Source organism: Leptonychotes weddellii, chromosome 5 (genome assembly GCF_054177405.1).
Source record: "Leptonychotes weddellii isolate Sample4059 chromosome 5, ASM5417740v2, whole genome shotgun sequence".
Lineage (NCBI taxonomy): Eukaryota > Metazoa > Chordata > Mammalia > Carnivora > Phocidae > Leptonychotes > Leptonychotes weddellii.
The window spans coordinates 5,473,110-5,489,718 of record NC_138373.1 but is presented as its reverse complement, the minus strand read 5'-3'; the positions used below and the strand labels follow the sequence as shown (position 1 = coordinate 5,489,718).

The 16,609-nt window shown below is 51.0% G+C and overlaps 1 protein-coding gene and 1 long non-coding RNA gene across 9 annotated transcripts in view; both read right to left on the bottom strand.

The window, feature by feature from the left end:
* Positions 1-1,304: 1,304 nt before the first annotated feature.
* Positions 1,305-16,609, bottom strand: part of TRRAP (transformation/transcription domain associated protein) — a 112,216-nt gene continuing 96,911 nt past the window's right edge. For all 8 annotated transcript variants that reach the window (XM_081819309.1, XM_081819312.1, XM_081819310.1 and 5 more), the window contains 7 exons: positions 15,852-16,113; positions 12,005-12,230; positions 10,877-11,094; positions 8,535-8,719; positions 4,044-4,247; positions 3,762-3,956; positions 1,305-2,309 (listed from right to left, as the gene is read on the bottom strand). In XM_081819309.1, the coding sequence (XP_081675435.1) occupies positions 2,025-2,309; positions 3,762-3,956; positions 4,044-4,247; positions 8,535-8,719; positions 10,877-11,094; positions 12,005-12,230; positions 15,852-16,113 (1,575 nt within the window). In that variant the 3' untranslated portion in view covers positions 1,305-2,024. The remainder of the gene's footprint in view (positions 2,310-3,761; positions 3,957-4,043; positions 4,248-8,534; positions 8,720-10,876; positions 11,095-12,004; positions 12,231-15,851; positions 16,114-16,609) is intronic.
* Positions 4,504-8,527, bottom strand: LOC145721490 (uncharacterized). The gene is made up of 2 exons (XR_014145189.1): positions 6,720-8,527; positions 4,504-6,502 (listed from the first exon to the last, which is right to left on the bottom strand). It is a non-coding gene; the product is annotated as an uncharacterized LOC145721490 (long non-coding RNA).

Here is a 16,609-nt window from a genome sequence, read left to right as displayed (position 1 = left end):
CAAGCGTTGACCAGGATGTGGAGAAATTGGAACCCGTTTACACCACTGGCCAGGGTGTAAAATGGTGCAGTTGCTGGGGGAAACTGCATGGCAGTCCTTCAAAAAATTCAACACAGAATGACATGATGCAGCAACTCCACTTCTGTGCCTGTTCCCGAAGAACCGAGCGCTCGAGTCCAACAGATGCTGGCAGGCCCGTGATCACGCAGCGTCATCCACAATAACCAAAAGCGCTCCGTCGATGGGTGAGAAGATGAACAAGACGCCGCATACAGATGCAACACAGGAAGGAAGGAAACGCTCTCACAGGCTGTAACACAGACGCGCCCTGAGGATGGATGCTGGGGGAAGCACGCCGAGCACCACCGGACAAGTACCAGACGGCACTACTTACAGGAAACTCCCAGAGTAGACACATCCACGGGACACAAAGCAGAAGCAGAAACCGCCGGCGGCGGCGGGGGAAGGGGGGGAAGGCTTGTGTTTAATGGAGGCAGAGTGTCCTTTCGGGAAGATGAAAAAAAATTCTGGAGAACGGAGGGTGGTGGGGGTTACACGAGCATGTGAATGCTGGACGCTTAGAAATGGTTAAAATGGTGAATTTTATGTATATTTTCCCATAATAAAAGTTAAGTGTCTAATAACAGTACTTACCTTGCAACATGCTTGGGGAACCTGGGGCACACGCCATGGGGGGCCCCCATAAACAGACCCGGTCTCTGGCCTCCCCGCTCCAGGTGCCCGACCTTCCCACTTACGGATGGAGCGCAGAAGGGGCAGGAGCTCCACTGAGGAACACTCTTCTGCCCTCGCTGTTCCAAGGCTGGTTTTCCTAGAAAGCGGGGCAGTGCCGAGGGCGTGGTGTGAGCGAGCCTGGCCCAGAGCCCGGGGCCCTCCGTACGCCAGCCTCCCTCCAAACACTGACCACACGAGTCTGCCACCCCCGGGTTCCGCAGCTGACTCCCCCTCTCTGAGCTGGGGACCCCTTCTCTGTGGAGAGCCCCCCCTTCAGGGCTCAGGGACCACCTACCTCCCAGGACCGGTGAGCCGGCAGCAGCCCCAAGGTGGGGAAACCAAGCCCAAGGGACCAGATGCGAGGGCGTGTTTCCTACCGTCAGAGTCGGGACCAGCCTTCCTCGTCACCATCGCAGAAGTTGCAAGCTGAGACCCTTCCCAGGTGTCATCTGCTCGTCACCAGAGAACCACCGAGTGTGGCTCCTGCCAGGCCCGGGGCTCGGTCCCCGAGGGGCTGAGGGAACACCTCACAGAAACAAGCATTTCCACACACATTAAGGGATGACACGTCCTTTTATAAAATATTTATTCTAAAAAAATCACACTGTACAAATTTAGATAGAACATTCTCAAAGCTCCTATTTATAAAAACGTGAACATAACAGACTGGAGTGAACCGACAAACTTTTGTGGCTGTTTTCTTTTTAAATTAGGCCGGAAAAAAGTGTTTTTTTTTCCAAGTACAGTGACAGTAAACGTGTCGAAGGCGCCCAAGAACCAGCCGATGAAAAGCGTACCGTTCCCCTGCCGCTCCCAGAGCTCACGCTCTCCCAGTGGAGTCTGACCCCACACACACAGGACAGGCGTTCCCACGGGGCGAGGGAGGCCTTGCTGACCCGCGTCAGCCGCTCGCTGAGCCCCCAGAGCCGGTTCCATACAGCACAGAAGTTGGTGCTGAGAGAAAAGCCAGCACGATTTGCTCATAATTTCCTGTTTCTCTAACAAAGTGGGTTTTCCGTACATCTGTTATAAAGTCTGTACAAAAGCACAAAGCTCCTGTGAGGTGTTACTTCTGAGTTAAAAATGGACGACAGAGAACCGTCTTCTACAATTGAAGCTGTACATTCACACAGAGGGAGAAACACGGTAAAAAATCCAGGAAGCAATTCCAGGCCGGGGAATCCTGGTTTCTGGAAGGGGACCGCAGCAGCTCGGACGTCTGCGCTCTGCCCTTGCTGACGGCCCGGGCCACGTCTCCCGCTGCCACGCGGAGCCCAGGCCGAGGGCCCTCACAGCCAGGGGTGCCAGGCGGGGTCCATGCGGCACAGGTTGTCCAGGCTGTTGGCGGCGGCCACCAGCGTGTTCACTTTGCTCTCCCCGCCTTCGAACTGGGCCAGGTTGTGCAGGCGGGTCATGATGGCCGTGACCGCTTTCTGCACCAGGGACACCAGCTGCTGGCTGTCCATGTTCTCAGGCTGCCCAGCGGCCGAGAGTGGAGAGGAAGTGTCCTCCTGCGTTTTTTTGTGCCAAGCGATGATCTCGTCCCGAAGCACCGTTTTCAGAATTCCATCCACCTGCAAGAGGAGAGAAGAAAATGGTGCTGGCTGATCCAAGCACAACCCGGGGGGGCGGCTTCCTGACGAGGCTGGGCCTGGCCACAGCGGGCCACAGTGCCCAGGGCCTCGTCGATGCACCAGGGAAGCCGCCTGGGGTCCAGCAGTGGCTGGCCACAAGGCACAGCTTTTTGGTCTGAGCAGGGCACGCGTGTCCCATGGCACCTGCTGCTGACACACTGCTTCCCGGTGCCAAATGTCTGCTTCACTTCACGCATCTGAGCACCTGTCGAGGGCCTGTTCCCGGCACTGCAGCCAAGAGTGAACAAAACAGAAACCCCAACAGCCCCTTGCCCTTAGGGGGCTTTGCTCCTGACAAAGACATGCCCGACATTCCCTGTGGTGATGGGCACTGAGCAGAAACAGCAGCTGAGCCGGGCTTGGAGCGGTTCTGGGGGAGGGCGGGGTTGCTGGTGACGAGGTCACATTTGGGGTGAGACAGGAAGGAGTCAAGGACGCAAGGCATGTGGCTGTCACACGACCTGTTTCTCGGGCCAAGGAGAGCCACCCTGGGCCTCCGCGTGGCCACAGCAGACTCTGGGTTCTAGCCCCAGCTCCACCACTTCTGGCCTGGGTGGCCTTGGAAGAGTTACTTCGCCCTCTGTGCCTCAGTTTCCCCATTTATACACAGGGCATAGTAATAGAGCCTCCCAAACGTATTTTTAGAAGAGATTCCCATACAAAATGGTCTACGTTTTAGCCAACCTACAGGCATTCTCTACATTTAGGCTGTTAGGAAATTTGGGTCCAGAGTTTGGAGACAGTCTGATTCCTTCCCATCTACGCTGCACTGTCTACACAAAGAGGAATGCATGGCATTATCCAAGTTGTAACAGGCCTTTGAAATATGGGGAGCCGCCTTCATTCTTTTTAGTTTCCAAATAGATGCCATTCTAAGGACTGCCCTATGATTGCTTCCAGGAGTGTAAGGCCCCGTAACCACAGTGCGAGTAAGATGGGCGCCATCCTGCGGACAACACCTCTGCCCTTTTATTTTTAAGTAACCTCCATGCCCAGCGCGGGGCTCGAACTCGCCACCCGGAGATCAGGGGTCGCAAGCTCTACTCACGGAGCCAGCCAGGCGCCCGTCTTCCACCCTTTTATAGCGGAAAGATTTATATACACGCAAAACGGAAGGCAGCTATGAAACCAAGTAAACAAAACCGACGAGCAACAGTCATCGCTGGGAAAATCATCCAATAGAGGCTTCCAAGTCCTTTGTGTAAAACTGGTTCCTCAACATCCTAAATGCTTTCAGACAACAAACATTTTGAAACACTTTTTCCAGAAAGCAGCAGCTTGAATTGCGCAGCAACAACAGGCTTTCTCCCCGCTTACTAGCCGACCAGCAGCCTGTAGGCCGTGCGGTGTTTGAGCGACCCCGTGTGCGGTGCACCAGCCATCGTGGCCTACCTTGAAGTTGGGCTGGGCGAAGCACCGGGCCACGGCGATCATGGAGGCCGTCAACGGGCCGGAGACGCCGATGGTGGTCAGGAATTCGGAAATGTTGGGGGTGAGGCGGAAAGGGACGGGGCGGTTGGCATCCAAGTCTCCGGTTGCGTCATTTATATCAAACCGAAAGTAGGCCACATTCAGTTTGCCAGTGTCCTAAACACCAGAAGGAGACGGTCTCAGAACTCACACAGCACGATGCAGACGCTGAAGGAGAGGCTCTGCCTGGTGACACCCAATTACCTGAGCGATCTGTAACATCTCGGGGTTGAGTCTATTCAAATGCAAGACGAATTCTGCAAAGCCAATGAGTGCAAGCTGGATGGTGAACATCTTCCGGAACGTCCAGTAGTCCGTGGCGTTGGGGAACGTGTGCAGAGCCCACTCTTTCAGCATGCTGCGTGGCACCATGTTACTCTGAACTTCTTTGAGGATGTCTCGAAGGACCTGAAATGATATATCACTCCACCATAGCTTCCCTCAAACTTGTTTTTTTTCAAAAGGAAAACTCTCCAATTGTAATTTTGTACTTACTTGGCACCAACAGAGTGAATTCTGTTGACAAATACATATGTGATGTCGTTTGACTAAACAAGGGGATGTCAATTTTCCTCTAGGGCTCAGGTCGTATGCTTAAAGCAACAAGAGAGCCATCGAATAAAAGCCTTAGCTGCACGATGTGTGGTATTTGTTTTACCAAGAATTTAGATAAAATCCGAATACTGTAACTTGTTAACTACAGAATATACTAGACCACTTTACAAAAAGAACAAACGAATAGTTGGATACCAACACTTCACACCTAAGACTACTAAAAACAAAAGTCTTATAAACTGAAGGAGCTAGTTTCTTAAAGCAGAGCAGATGTTACACAACACTTCACACTGAATTTCAGTGTTTCAAACACCACAAATTCAGAGGCAGTCTCAGTAAAAACTTTAACTAGAGTTAATTTCGTTCTTGTGAGACCAAATGGTAAAGGCACAAGGTCTATTCTGGGCTAAGTTCTACCCACAGAGAAGCCACTAGAATGCAGGCCCTAAGCAACCAAGAACCACGCAGACCATCAAGAACACTAGCACAAATCATAAAAATAAACTTAAAAAAAAAACCAAACAAAACATTTTCATAGAAACTTTGGAAAATTTTTTAAATTCTGGAAATTAAAGGCTTACAACAATCTGAGTAGCTTTTAGTCAAGAAAGAAAGGCTGAATCTTAGTGACAGTGAGCTTTGTAGCAGTTTAATTACACTATTCCCCTCCCCTTTAACCCACCTCCACACTGGCCTTGAAAACCAACAACTTTGCAACCATGGCAGCTGTAGAAACCGGCAGCCTAACAGCCACTGGCATGGGCAAATGTGTTTAGTGAGCCCCCCAAAACCTCATCTCCAGAGAATTATCACTATTTAACTGGTCGCTTCCTAAAAAAAGCCCCATTCATTGGGCTTGTCTGTTGGACTGAACTCAAGAGTTCAGTCAGTGAGGAGCATCCCATTTCAACTGAAGAGCATTTGCTGAAAACAATCAGTGACAACCATTTAATGCTGCAGATGCCCAAGGCAGTGATACCAGCTGGAGCACAAAAGATGAGGGCAAACAAGAGGAAGAGCTAGGGAATGAGACGACCACAAGAGGCTTTGAAGAGCTTCAACATATTCCTAAGAATCTAGAAGATCACTTGTATGCTCATGAGAAACCTCAGAAAGCCCTATGCTCTCACATGTGGTTGACCGTGAGACTACATAAACAGGAAGTGAAAGCTAAGGCAGAGATGTAAATTACTTGGATATGTTGAAGGCACCCCCCCACCACACAAACAGAGGCCCTCAAAAAGGGGGAAGACGTACTGCTTCAAGGAATTTAAGAAAATCTCTGTCAAATCATTAGCTAGCTGAGCAGAGATTTCAATGGCTGCACATGACAAAAACAGACTTTACAAATTAGTCCAGGAAAGTCACTAAACAAACAGCAACAATAACAAGCCTTGGGGAAAATTATCTGATTTCTAGAGTTGTCACCTATTATTAAAAATATCAATTTCTCAACAAAAAATCATGAGAAAAGCGAAGTAACAGAAAAACATAGCCAATACACAGTAAATAAAGTGAAATCACTTACATCCAGAACATACAACGAATTCTTAGAATCAATAATAGAAAAACAAATCATGTAATTTAAAAATGAGCAAAGAACTTGAATAGACATTCTCCAAAGAAAATATGCAAATAGCCAATTAGCACATGAAAAGCTGCTCAGTATCACTTGTTATCAACCAAAATGAAGGAGAATGACTATAACCGAAAAGAATAATAACTGCTGGCAAGAACGCAGAGAAAAGAGAACCCTCATACACTGCAGTCACCTGGGAAAACAGTTTGGCAGTTGATATAATGTTTAACATAAAACTTACCACGTGACCCATCAATTCTACTCCTAGGTATATGTCCAAGAGAAACGAAAACATACGTCTACACAAAAATATACACACGAATGTTCACGGTCATTAGCACTGGTCATAAGTCAAAAAGTATAAATAATCCAAAAGCCCATCAACAGACAAACAGATAAATTAAACGTGGTATAGTCACACAAGAGGATATTATTAAGCAATAAAAAGGAACAGACTACTGATACATGCTATAAAATGGGTAAACCAGGAAAACGTTATGCTAAGTGAAAGCGAGCCACAAAAGAGCACCTATTGGGCGCCTGGGTGGCTCAGTTGGTTAAGCGACTGCCTTCGGCTCAGGTCATGATCCCAGGGTCCTGGGATTAAGTCCCGCATCGGGCTCCCTGCTCAGCAGGGAGTCTGCCTCTCCCCCTCTGACCCTCCCCCTCTCATGCTCTCTCTCTATCTCATTCTCTCTCTCAAATAAATAAATAAAATCTTAAAAAAAAAAAAAAAAAAAGAGCACCTATCGTAGAATTCCTTTCGTATCATAATGAAGAATAAGCACATTCATGAGACCGAAAGATTCGTGGTTTCCAATGTCAGGGGGCAGAGAAGAATAGGGAGTACAGGTAATGGGTATGAGGCTTCTTTTTGGGGTGATAAAATGTTTTAATTTTTTTTTCTTAAATAAGCTCCACGCCCAATGTGGGGCTTGAACTCCTGACCCTGAGTTCAAGAGTCACACGCTCTACTGAGACAGCCAGGCGCCCCTGGGGTGGTGTCAACTGCACAACTCTGTGAATATGCTGAAAACGCTGAATTGTACATTTTATTTTATTGTATTTGGGGGGGTGGAGAAGGAGAGACAGAATCTTAAGCAGGCTCCACACCCAGCACGGAGCCTGATGTGGGGCTCAATCTATCAACCCTGAGATCATGATCTGAGCAGAAATCAAGAGCTGGATGCTTAACCAACTGAGCCACTCAGGGACTCCTGAACTGTACATTTTAAAGGGTGAATTTTCTGGCAAGTAAATGATGTCTCAATAAAGGTATTAAAAAAAAAGCAAAGGATGAAGACGCAGCGTTAGTAAGGAAACAAGCTAGGGTACAAAGAGTAAGGGGCCATGACACTGGCCCGTTCTGTACTGTTGCCAGCATCTCAGGCTGGCCCAACAGGACCCCACATGGTCTCTAAGCTGAATCAACCATCACCTTCATCAGTCACACGGCCGACTGTAAAACACTAGGAGACCCTCACGTCAGCAAATACTCACAAATGGAGATCATCAGTTTCCACAGTCAAAGGCAAATGCCGCCAAGAATATGATCCATTCATCTCCCACAAACACGTCAGAACTGTCCTTGGTCCACAGAGTGACCAGGCAGTGGCCTGGGACCTGATGAAGCTGTGACGCCAGTTCCCAAGGGAGGCCACAAGCTCTGTCCACAGAGGGACTGCACGCAGGCAGGAGGCTGCACCAGACCCCAAGGCCTGGACTGCCTCAGGCCCTGCCTGTGCCCTGAACACTGCCTAGGCGGGCAAGACGAGCACCTTGTGGGCTCCATCTTGCTAAAAACGAAGTCTCCCAGGTCTCGGACTAACTGAAATGCTGACATGAGGATCCCCTAGTGTTTTATAAACAGCAGTGTGACTGATGAAGGTGATGGATGGTTCAGCTTTAGAGACCGTGTGCGTGGGGTCCTGCTGGGCCAGCTAGACCTGGACGGATGGAGACAAGGACACAGCTTCCAGCTCCATGGCATCTCGCCCAGAAACTGCGAGGCCCTCTCGGAAGGCACAGGAATGACCACAGTGGCGTCTGGGGAGCAGGCCAGGAGAGCTGCCTCTTGGTGATGCACACGATCCCGTACAAAACCTCCTCATCCAGACCCCACACCTCCCCTACTTCCTGCCAAGGGCAGCAATCTGCAGGCAGGGAGGGCCCTCCGTCCAGGCCTCCTGTGGCAGGCACTGTTGCTCCCTGCCAAGCGAGTTTCACCTCCCGACACAGTTGGGCCGACCTGTCTCAGCGCTCACCGCTTTCTGTATTTTAGGAAGTGTTTACGGTACAGACACCGCATGTTACCTAACGCCCCAGCAGCAAACCCGATGAACGGACTACGCAGTGGATAAATAGCCTCATGTCCCTTTGACCAAGTCTGGCCGCCAAATGAGCTTCCCCTGAAGTTGCTCTGCAGCAAATGTCACTTCATTAGGGTCCGCGGCCACCTAATTTCTACCACCTCACGAGGCCAAGGAGGGAAAAAGGTACCTCTCGGCTGCCCGCGAGGCTGCAGGTGGCAGCTAGCGCTCCCAACCGCCCCGATTCGGTACCTGGTGGCTGGCCTGGGTCCCGCGTGCCTGCACCGTGGCCAGCCTGTCGTAGTACCGGGAGATGGGGTTGTCGTGCTCAATGCCCTTCTTGGCACAGCGCTGCTTGTAGATCTCCACGAGGGAAAGAGAAGAGGGGTTGTCCTCCACGAGGCGCATCTGTGGGGACACCGCCACCACGCGTGGAACTGGGGAGAAAGGAGAAGGCAATGGGAGCAGACCGAGAGAACACGCCTGGGCAGCGCTCGACCCCACTTCCAGGGCTGTCCCCGGAGCAGCTCACTCAGCCCTTGGTGAGCAGAGGACGCGGGGCAAGTCGGAAGTCACACACCGAGTCCTAACTCGGCACATGGCAGGAAGCCCGACCTCCTGGGTGACGGAGCCTGAGCTGCCATCACCTTGTGATTAAGACACAGGGGAACAGAAATTCTTTAGAAAGCAATCTTCAAAAAACCTAGAGACTCTGCCAACGGTTTACTCTTTAGAGGCCCTCCTTCACCGGGGTTCTATCAGCAGAGTTCAATCGTCCCCCTCACTCCACGGTGCCCGTCGAGTGTGGTTACGTTAACCTGCCTTCCAGTGTCGGCATGGCTGGCCCCCATCTTGGGGAAATTAGGAAAATGCTCCAGTCCTTTTCTGTGTTCTGTGGTTCAGTGACGGGAAGCTCCCAGAGTGAATCTGATCGTTCCACCCAGTTACGTCGTGGAGCTGTACTGAGAGTGAGGCACATTTGGGACCCCGATGACCACTCTCGCACTGGACATGCCTTTTATGAAGCGGTTCACCTCACATGCTGATAACCTCCATTGGGACCGCACTTAACTAGAAAGTGCCGGGCGTGCCCGCCCTGGAGCCAGACAGCCCGCACTCACATCCCAAGTCTGTTTTCCCAGTGATGTGACCTCGGGAACGGTCACTGGACGTCTATGAACTTCAGTTTCTTCATCTATAAATAAAAGTATAAAACATACCCCATAGGGTTGCTGGCAGACTAAATAATACTTTAAAGATATTAGACCAAGGTAATATTACTAAGACTTTTTTTCTAAGTAAGCTCTATGCCCAGTGTGGGGCTTGAACTCATGACTCCAAGATCAAGAGTCATATGCTCTACCGACTGAGCCAGCCAGGTGCCCCTGAAGACATTTTGTTGAAGATATTTTGTAGAGAGCTGAGAAATTTCCTGAAGATAGCAAAGAAGGTAGCGAAATCAAGCTTGTCCAGCATGGGGTCACAGCAGCAAGCTGCCCGGGTGCTGCTGAGTGGTCCAGCGGAAGCTGTGGAGTCCCTGTGCCAGCACCAGCCTGTCCCTAGGCCGCTCTGACTGCCTGCACCCCCGCTGGGCGTTCACGTGTGATTCTGGCTTCTAAGGAGCCTAGAGTGGATTCGGCCTAATGTCCGTTAAAGCACGACTACTAGCTTGCTGCCAAGACGTCACCCCACCAAGAAATTCCCCAGTGACTTGAGGGCACTTATCTGAACTGTCATTTGATGCTGACCAAGAGTTTGTTTCTTTGGAAAAAGCAAAGAACCATCTACTACCCCCAGATGTGATCCACGCTATAAATCCCATTACATACATGTTAACACGCATACGGTTTTCTATGGACTTGTTTTTGAGATCTACTTCTTACTTTGGGGATGTTGAACTTAAGGGTAAGAGATTTTAGGTCAAAATGGGTTGGATTCTTAGTGGTCAGAAGAAAGCTCCATACGGGACTAGGTAACGTGCATTGCAGTGGGCTCCTAACCTCAGAGATTAGATGCTAAACTGTTTTAAGTGGTTCTCTTCTCTGAATGGGATGACAGCTCACCCCTGCCCCCATTACAGACAGAAATGGGTCACTCACGAATCACCCACAAGTTGGTATGGAAACCCCTTACTCAGAGGCTGCTGGTCGCCGCGTGACCAAGATTTCTAGGGCCTTCACGGGGCTTCTCGACTCTCCCTTGCACTGCATTTCCCGCCGGGAAGGCACGTTCCGGCCGTGGCCACTCGGTGCAGTGTAAGCTCCAGGAGTCTGTCAACATGCTCACACCACGGCCTGTGCTGAGCCCATGAGCTCACGTTTCACCAGAGCACGGATGGACTCCCGGGCAGGGACAAACAGCTGTGGGCGCAGACACGGCAGCCCCTTTGCCAAACCAATACTCATGAGACAGTTGTCTAGCAGCAAGGAGCCTAACGGCTGGAGAGTGGCTTCTTCTGGGAGCAGGGCCCTCATTCCAGAGCCTTTCCTGCTTGGTGTGCGTTGGGGCACTCTCAGCTCCCAGGAGACGGCACACGTGAAAACCCGCAAAGGCTGATGGGAGTGGCCGTGTACCCCAAAGGGCACCTCTCCTACCTGTGAAAAATAAGTGCCTCTTTGTGGTTTCCTTCCTCTTCTCCAGACAGGGGTTCAGCAGACGGAGCAGCTGCAGTACGCGCTCCTCTCGCCGGGACTCGGTCAGGCAGGCGTCGTTCATGACGAGGTACGGGTAGATCTTGCCGTTGTGGCCGCGGATGTAGAGTCTCCGGGCTGCAGTGTTGTGCTTCTGCACGATCTCCACCCTGGGCATAAACCTACCCAAGCAGGCACACAATGAAACACCAGCTCCCCGAGCCCTCAATTTCCAGTCCTTTTCTTTGAGGAAAAAAGGGAACTTTACAAGAAGGGCATCCGGAGTTGTCGCGGCCAGACTCCCGCAGGTACAGCCCCCACTCTGACAAGGTATGAATGGCACGACACTCTTCTATGATGCGGGGAAGACCCCCTGGCAGAGGGGAAACGCAGAAGAGAAGAGGACGCTGCAGTTTTAAAACGATCAGCCACGGGGTCCCTCTTCAGGAGCTCAAGGAGCGCTGCCGATTGGCTCTGAGCACCCCAGCTGCAGAACTGGGGTGGGGGGGGTGGGGACAGGTGCCCCAGGAGCGAGCTTGAGGACTACACACCCTCGCCCTCACCTCCCTCCCGTGGGCCAGGGAGCAGGGATGGTTGGCCAGAGGGGAGTCACATCTGGAGGACCAGGAAACCTGATTCTGGATGCACGAGGAAGCAGACTTCTGGGTCTGATTATGACCATTTGTTACAGCACTTCTGACATTTACAGTAAGATATAACATCTACTCTAATAGATCTTACAACTGTCCAATTCTGTTTTGAATACTGAGCTTTAGAAGTTTTATGGACTGGGTGACTTTGTCCAGTTCTGTGGGGATTCAGAAAAGGTTCTTTTAGAAGCAAAAGAAACACAAACTTGACTCAAACAAGACATTTCACCCATCAGTTAGGACAGACCCTTCAAGTGCCTGATTCCTGAAATCCGAGCACAATCTCCCGTTCTCCCATTTCAGGGGCAAGGACAGCATGGCGGTGGGGGGGGAGGGAATGAGCCTGGACGGCTGCACGAGGTCTGCCCTGAGGTCTGTCCCACGGCGGGCTCGCCCGGGGCGGTGTGTGTTGGTGACTAACTGCCACGCTGGGCTCACTCACCGAGCAATCTTGATGTAATAATGGGTCGGCTTGGGCATCAGAAACTCCCCTGGAATTTCTACTTCCGCTGTCTGTGCTGAGAAATTGCTCAAAAACCGGCACTTCTCTTCTATGAGGAAGAACTTTGGAAGCTGCTTGGTTTTAGCCTCCAGGATTTTGATCCACTTTTTCAACTTAGAAATAAGATTGTGAAGCTTCATGGATCCTGGAACACTGAAATCAAAATCTTCAAAATAAAAAATAAAATATAATTAAAAACAGTTTTAATCATCTGGGCTATCTGGAATTCACTACAAGATCATGCTCAAAAGCCTCCCAGGTAGGAAACAGGCATGTTTTATTTTACATCTTCTAACCTGGAGCAGAGAACATCTCAGTCCCTGTCACTCTTTAAAGTGTAAGTTGAAACCTGAGTGACTGGTCTACCAACCCCCAGACTGGAGGAGGGAAGGGGTGAACCGCCAGCAGGAAGCCTCACCCCCAGTCACCACAGGTCCCGCGGAGCCCTCCGAGGGGCCCTGGAGCCCACTGGGCCAGCCCTGAAGGTCACTGCCCTCCGCCCACCGGCAGCCCCGCCTGAGAGCATGCCTCACACCTGGGAACCACGGCCCTGTGCCAAAAGCCAACACAGTAATTAACTTGAGGCTAAAGGAGAAAGAAACCAACCCCGGCAAATACTAAATTATAAATCAGTTCATCAGAAGAAATTAAGGCAAGGCACTGAAGTGACAAAAATGGAAACCATGCCCTTTTCATTTAAGCAATTAGAATACTCCTTATTGCTGTATATCTCAGATTTTACTGAGACTCGGTATTAAAAGGTCAATTAAACTGAAAAGCTCTTCTTTAAAAAAAGCGCCCGCTCCACACAGACGAGCACCAGGGGTCAAAGGGGCTCTGAGTTACTCCAACTTGCCGGAGCCCGAAGGTCAGGATAAGCCGAACCTTCTCTGTTGCAAATGGAGCCCGTGGAAGCCGCGGTCCCCTCGCTGACAAGGGCCGGGATCTGTGACGTGGCAGGAGCTGTAGCACTCAAGCGGAAAGGCTCTGTGGAGCCTCTCGCGGGCGCTCTTCTGCAGACTCAGGTGGTGTGGGGGGAGCCTGGTGCAGACTCCTGCCCCCAGTCCTCACTGCGTCCTCCCCACCGCCCCTCCAGGGCTGCAGCAGGCTGGGCCAGGGCCAAATGCAGGGAAAGTGAGCGGGGGTCAACAACGTGTGTGTGGAACCAGGGGCCGGCGGAGGCCCCATCAACACCCACACGGCGGCCCAGAGGGGCCGTGGCCATCCGGATGCCAGCGCAACCTCGGCACGCCCAGAAGCACTGCAGTCGAGGTGCCCAACTGTCCATCAGCACAGATACCCCCTCTTAGCCCTATGGCTGCACCCGCCTCTGCCCTCAATCCCTGACTCCTGGCCACCACTAACCCATTCTCCACCTCCATCCTGACGTTATTTTACAAATGTTTCCTAAGTAAGGACCACGCAGTAGATGTCCTTTCGAGATTGGCTTTTTTTTTTTTTTAAGATTTTATTTATTTATTTGAGACAGAAAGAATGAGAGAGAGAGAGAGCACATGAGAGGGGGGAGGGTCAGAGAGAGAAGCAGGCTCCCCGCCAAGCAGGGAGCCCGATGCGGGACTCGATCCAGGGACTCCAGGATCATGACCTGAGCCGAAGGCAGTCGCTTAACCAACTGAGCCACCTAGGCGCCCCTCGAGATTGGTTTTTTGCGCTCAGCATGATGTGAGGTTCATCCAGGTTGCCCTATCGCTAACTCCACGAGTATGGATGTGGCACACTTTGCTCATCCATTCTCAATTTGGTGCTTTTGCAAATAAAATGGCTGCCATGTTCATGTTCAAGTTCCTGCATGTACGTTAAGTCCTCACTCCCTGGGATAAATGTGATGTACTGTCTCTGAACTTCTTCCACCTCCTTACTGGGGTGGGAGTCAGCAGCCAACAGAGGCGATTCTGCCCGAGGATGGAGGTGGGGTAACTGTCCTCTCTGTTGTGTGGACGGGAACGCGGCGCTGAAACACAGAGCCGGTCCTTCCTGGGAATGGAGGACCAGAGGGGCTGTGGAGCTCTGAGTTACGTATGAAATGCCCAGGCTTGGAAGAGGGTCAGAGCCTCATAGCGGTCTTCCTTCGAGTTTCTGGTTTTCTATTTTTTTATACCAAAATCCAAATGACTTGTCTCACTCTGAATTCTCTATTTCAGACTACATTTGATTTAATGAGCGGACATTTTAAGATAAAGACATACTATCATTTGAGTAAAATAGGATAATTTCCATAAAATTCATCTCAGACTTTTCCTTTTTCAGGGAATAGTGACCAAACACATCATGTGAACGTCACGAAGAAAAAAATCTAGGGGCGCCTGGGTGGCTCAGTCGTTAAGCGTCTGCCTTTGGCTCGGGTCATGATCCCAGGGTCCTGGGATTGAGCCCCGTGTCGGGCTCCCTGCTCCACGGGAAGCCTGCTTCTCCCTCTCCCACTCCCCCTGCTTGTGGTTCCTGCTCTCGCTCTCTCTGTGAAATAAATAAATAAAATCTTTAAAAAAAAAAAGAAAAAAAATCTAAGATGATGGAAGTGCTTCAGTGAAAAAAGGTGCGGAGGCTCATATTTTTTTGTTCAAAGAGCATCTTCTTCAAGGTGTGAATGCATCGGGGGGAAGCTCCTCGACCTTAAGGCGAGTCCAGCGTTACCTTTAATGCCCCTCTCACACCACACGGGGAGGAAACCCGGGGCCCCGGGGCTGCCTGGAATGACAGCAAGACACGCTGTATCTCACATGGATCAAAAGAAAGTCATGGCTGTAGCTGCAAAGCATCCTTTGCAATTAGTGGGATAAATATTTTCTTTTACAGGATTTCAACCTCGTCTACACAGCACGTATTTCTAGCTGTGTTCTCTGTGATATGAGTTCTTAAAAGATGCTTTAAACAACTAACAATGTGAACCATTATTCTATGGCTTAGTGTATCAGTATAGAAAGAATGTTCTGGAGACAGTTATAAAATTTAGTAATTAAACTAAAATGTTTCTTTTAGCAGGAAAATTGACCAGGCAAATCTTGTTTCCCATGATGATCACTCAGGGGTTGACACTGGAGACATAAAGGCCTGCAGAAGTTCCCCAGGCGGCCAGAGAGATGCTCTGAGAACTGGGGCTCACCTGGGCTCCTGTGTCAGTGGGGTGGTGGTGGGACACGGGTGGCAGGATCCCCTGCACCCAGGGGACACGGTGGCCTGTGTGTGCTCACGCTGTGGGAACCACGGCCCCTGTCTGGCAGGTAAAGACTGAGGCCAAAGGAGCTTGGACTCATCTGCCACCGATCACGCAGAGCTGGGGCCAAGATTCACGCTCCTGGGGGTCTCAGAAAACGCACGAACCCAAACCAGGGGCCAGTCATGATGATACAATCTCCTTGTCTTTCTGCCATCTGAATCCACTATAGATTTGAACTCTACTTGTCACATTGAGCCCTGTACCTTTGAGCCTGTCTCACCTCCCACCGTTCAGTTTTCCCACAAAAACCAAGTGGAGGGAGGGATGGGAGAGGGTAGGTTCAGCCTGAAACCCTCCTCTTCCTAACACCCGCCATCCCCTCCTGCGGAGCCTGGCTCCCCATCTTCACCCTTCACTGGAGTGAAGGTCTGTGCAGCCTCGAGCCGCTGAGTGTCACAGTGACCTCATGATCGGAGTCCGCATCTTAAACGGAGAACAGCAAGCTCAGCCAGGACCATGCTCACGAAAACGAGGAAATAACAACTAGCTGATTGTTAAAGACAGAGGAAGAAGAGTGAACAGAACCTTCTCTGAGTTCAGGAAGGGACTCACCGGTTGTGAACTGGCCCTTCAGCTTCTGGAAGACGGGGTCCTGGGCGGTGGCCTGTGCCCGCCTGGCTAGAGACTCGGAGGCCGCACTGGAGAACATGGTCGAGACGTTGGACACGTTCTCCAGGCCCACCCCGAACGTGCTCACCAACTTCTTGACGAAATTTAGAGTGTGGGGGGTAATTTTGGCATCAGACACGGCTCCGCTTTTCTCAAATGCAACAGAGTAACATTTCGCCAGGCCCTGCTGGAGCTGCCTGAGAACCTGGTGGGGAGAGACCGGGGACAATTCACACAGCAACTCTCCAGGCCAGCAACTAGCCGACCGCAGAGCATGGACCCAGGACGTCCCACCCCCACTCCTGGCACACGGGGTAAAATCAGTGAGGACAACACAGAGGCAACCTGGGCGCACCACACCATCGGCTGTGCTTTTAACCATGAGGACCAAGTGTCCTCCACATTAAAACAAAAAAACCTCCACTTTTTCTGGGCATACACCTACCCTTCTGTTGACTAACGGAAGGAGAACACTGTCTATGCAGACAGCTTTGAAGTCACAGCTGCGTGTCCACACGCACACATCAAGTAACAGTAACACAAGGCCGCCTCTTGGCCAACAAGATAAACATCTAGATAATAAGGGCTCATCCTTTTGTCATCAGCTTATGCAAACACCATTAAGAAGAAAGGCTGGCGGCTGAAAAGCTCCCTGAAAAACTCCGTTATCTACATCACAGCCACCGCTCACACCCACCCCC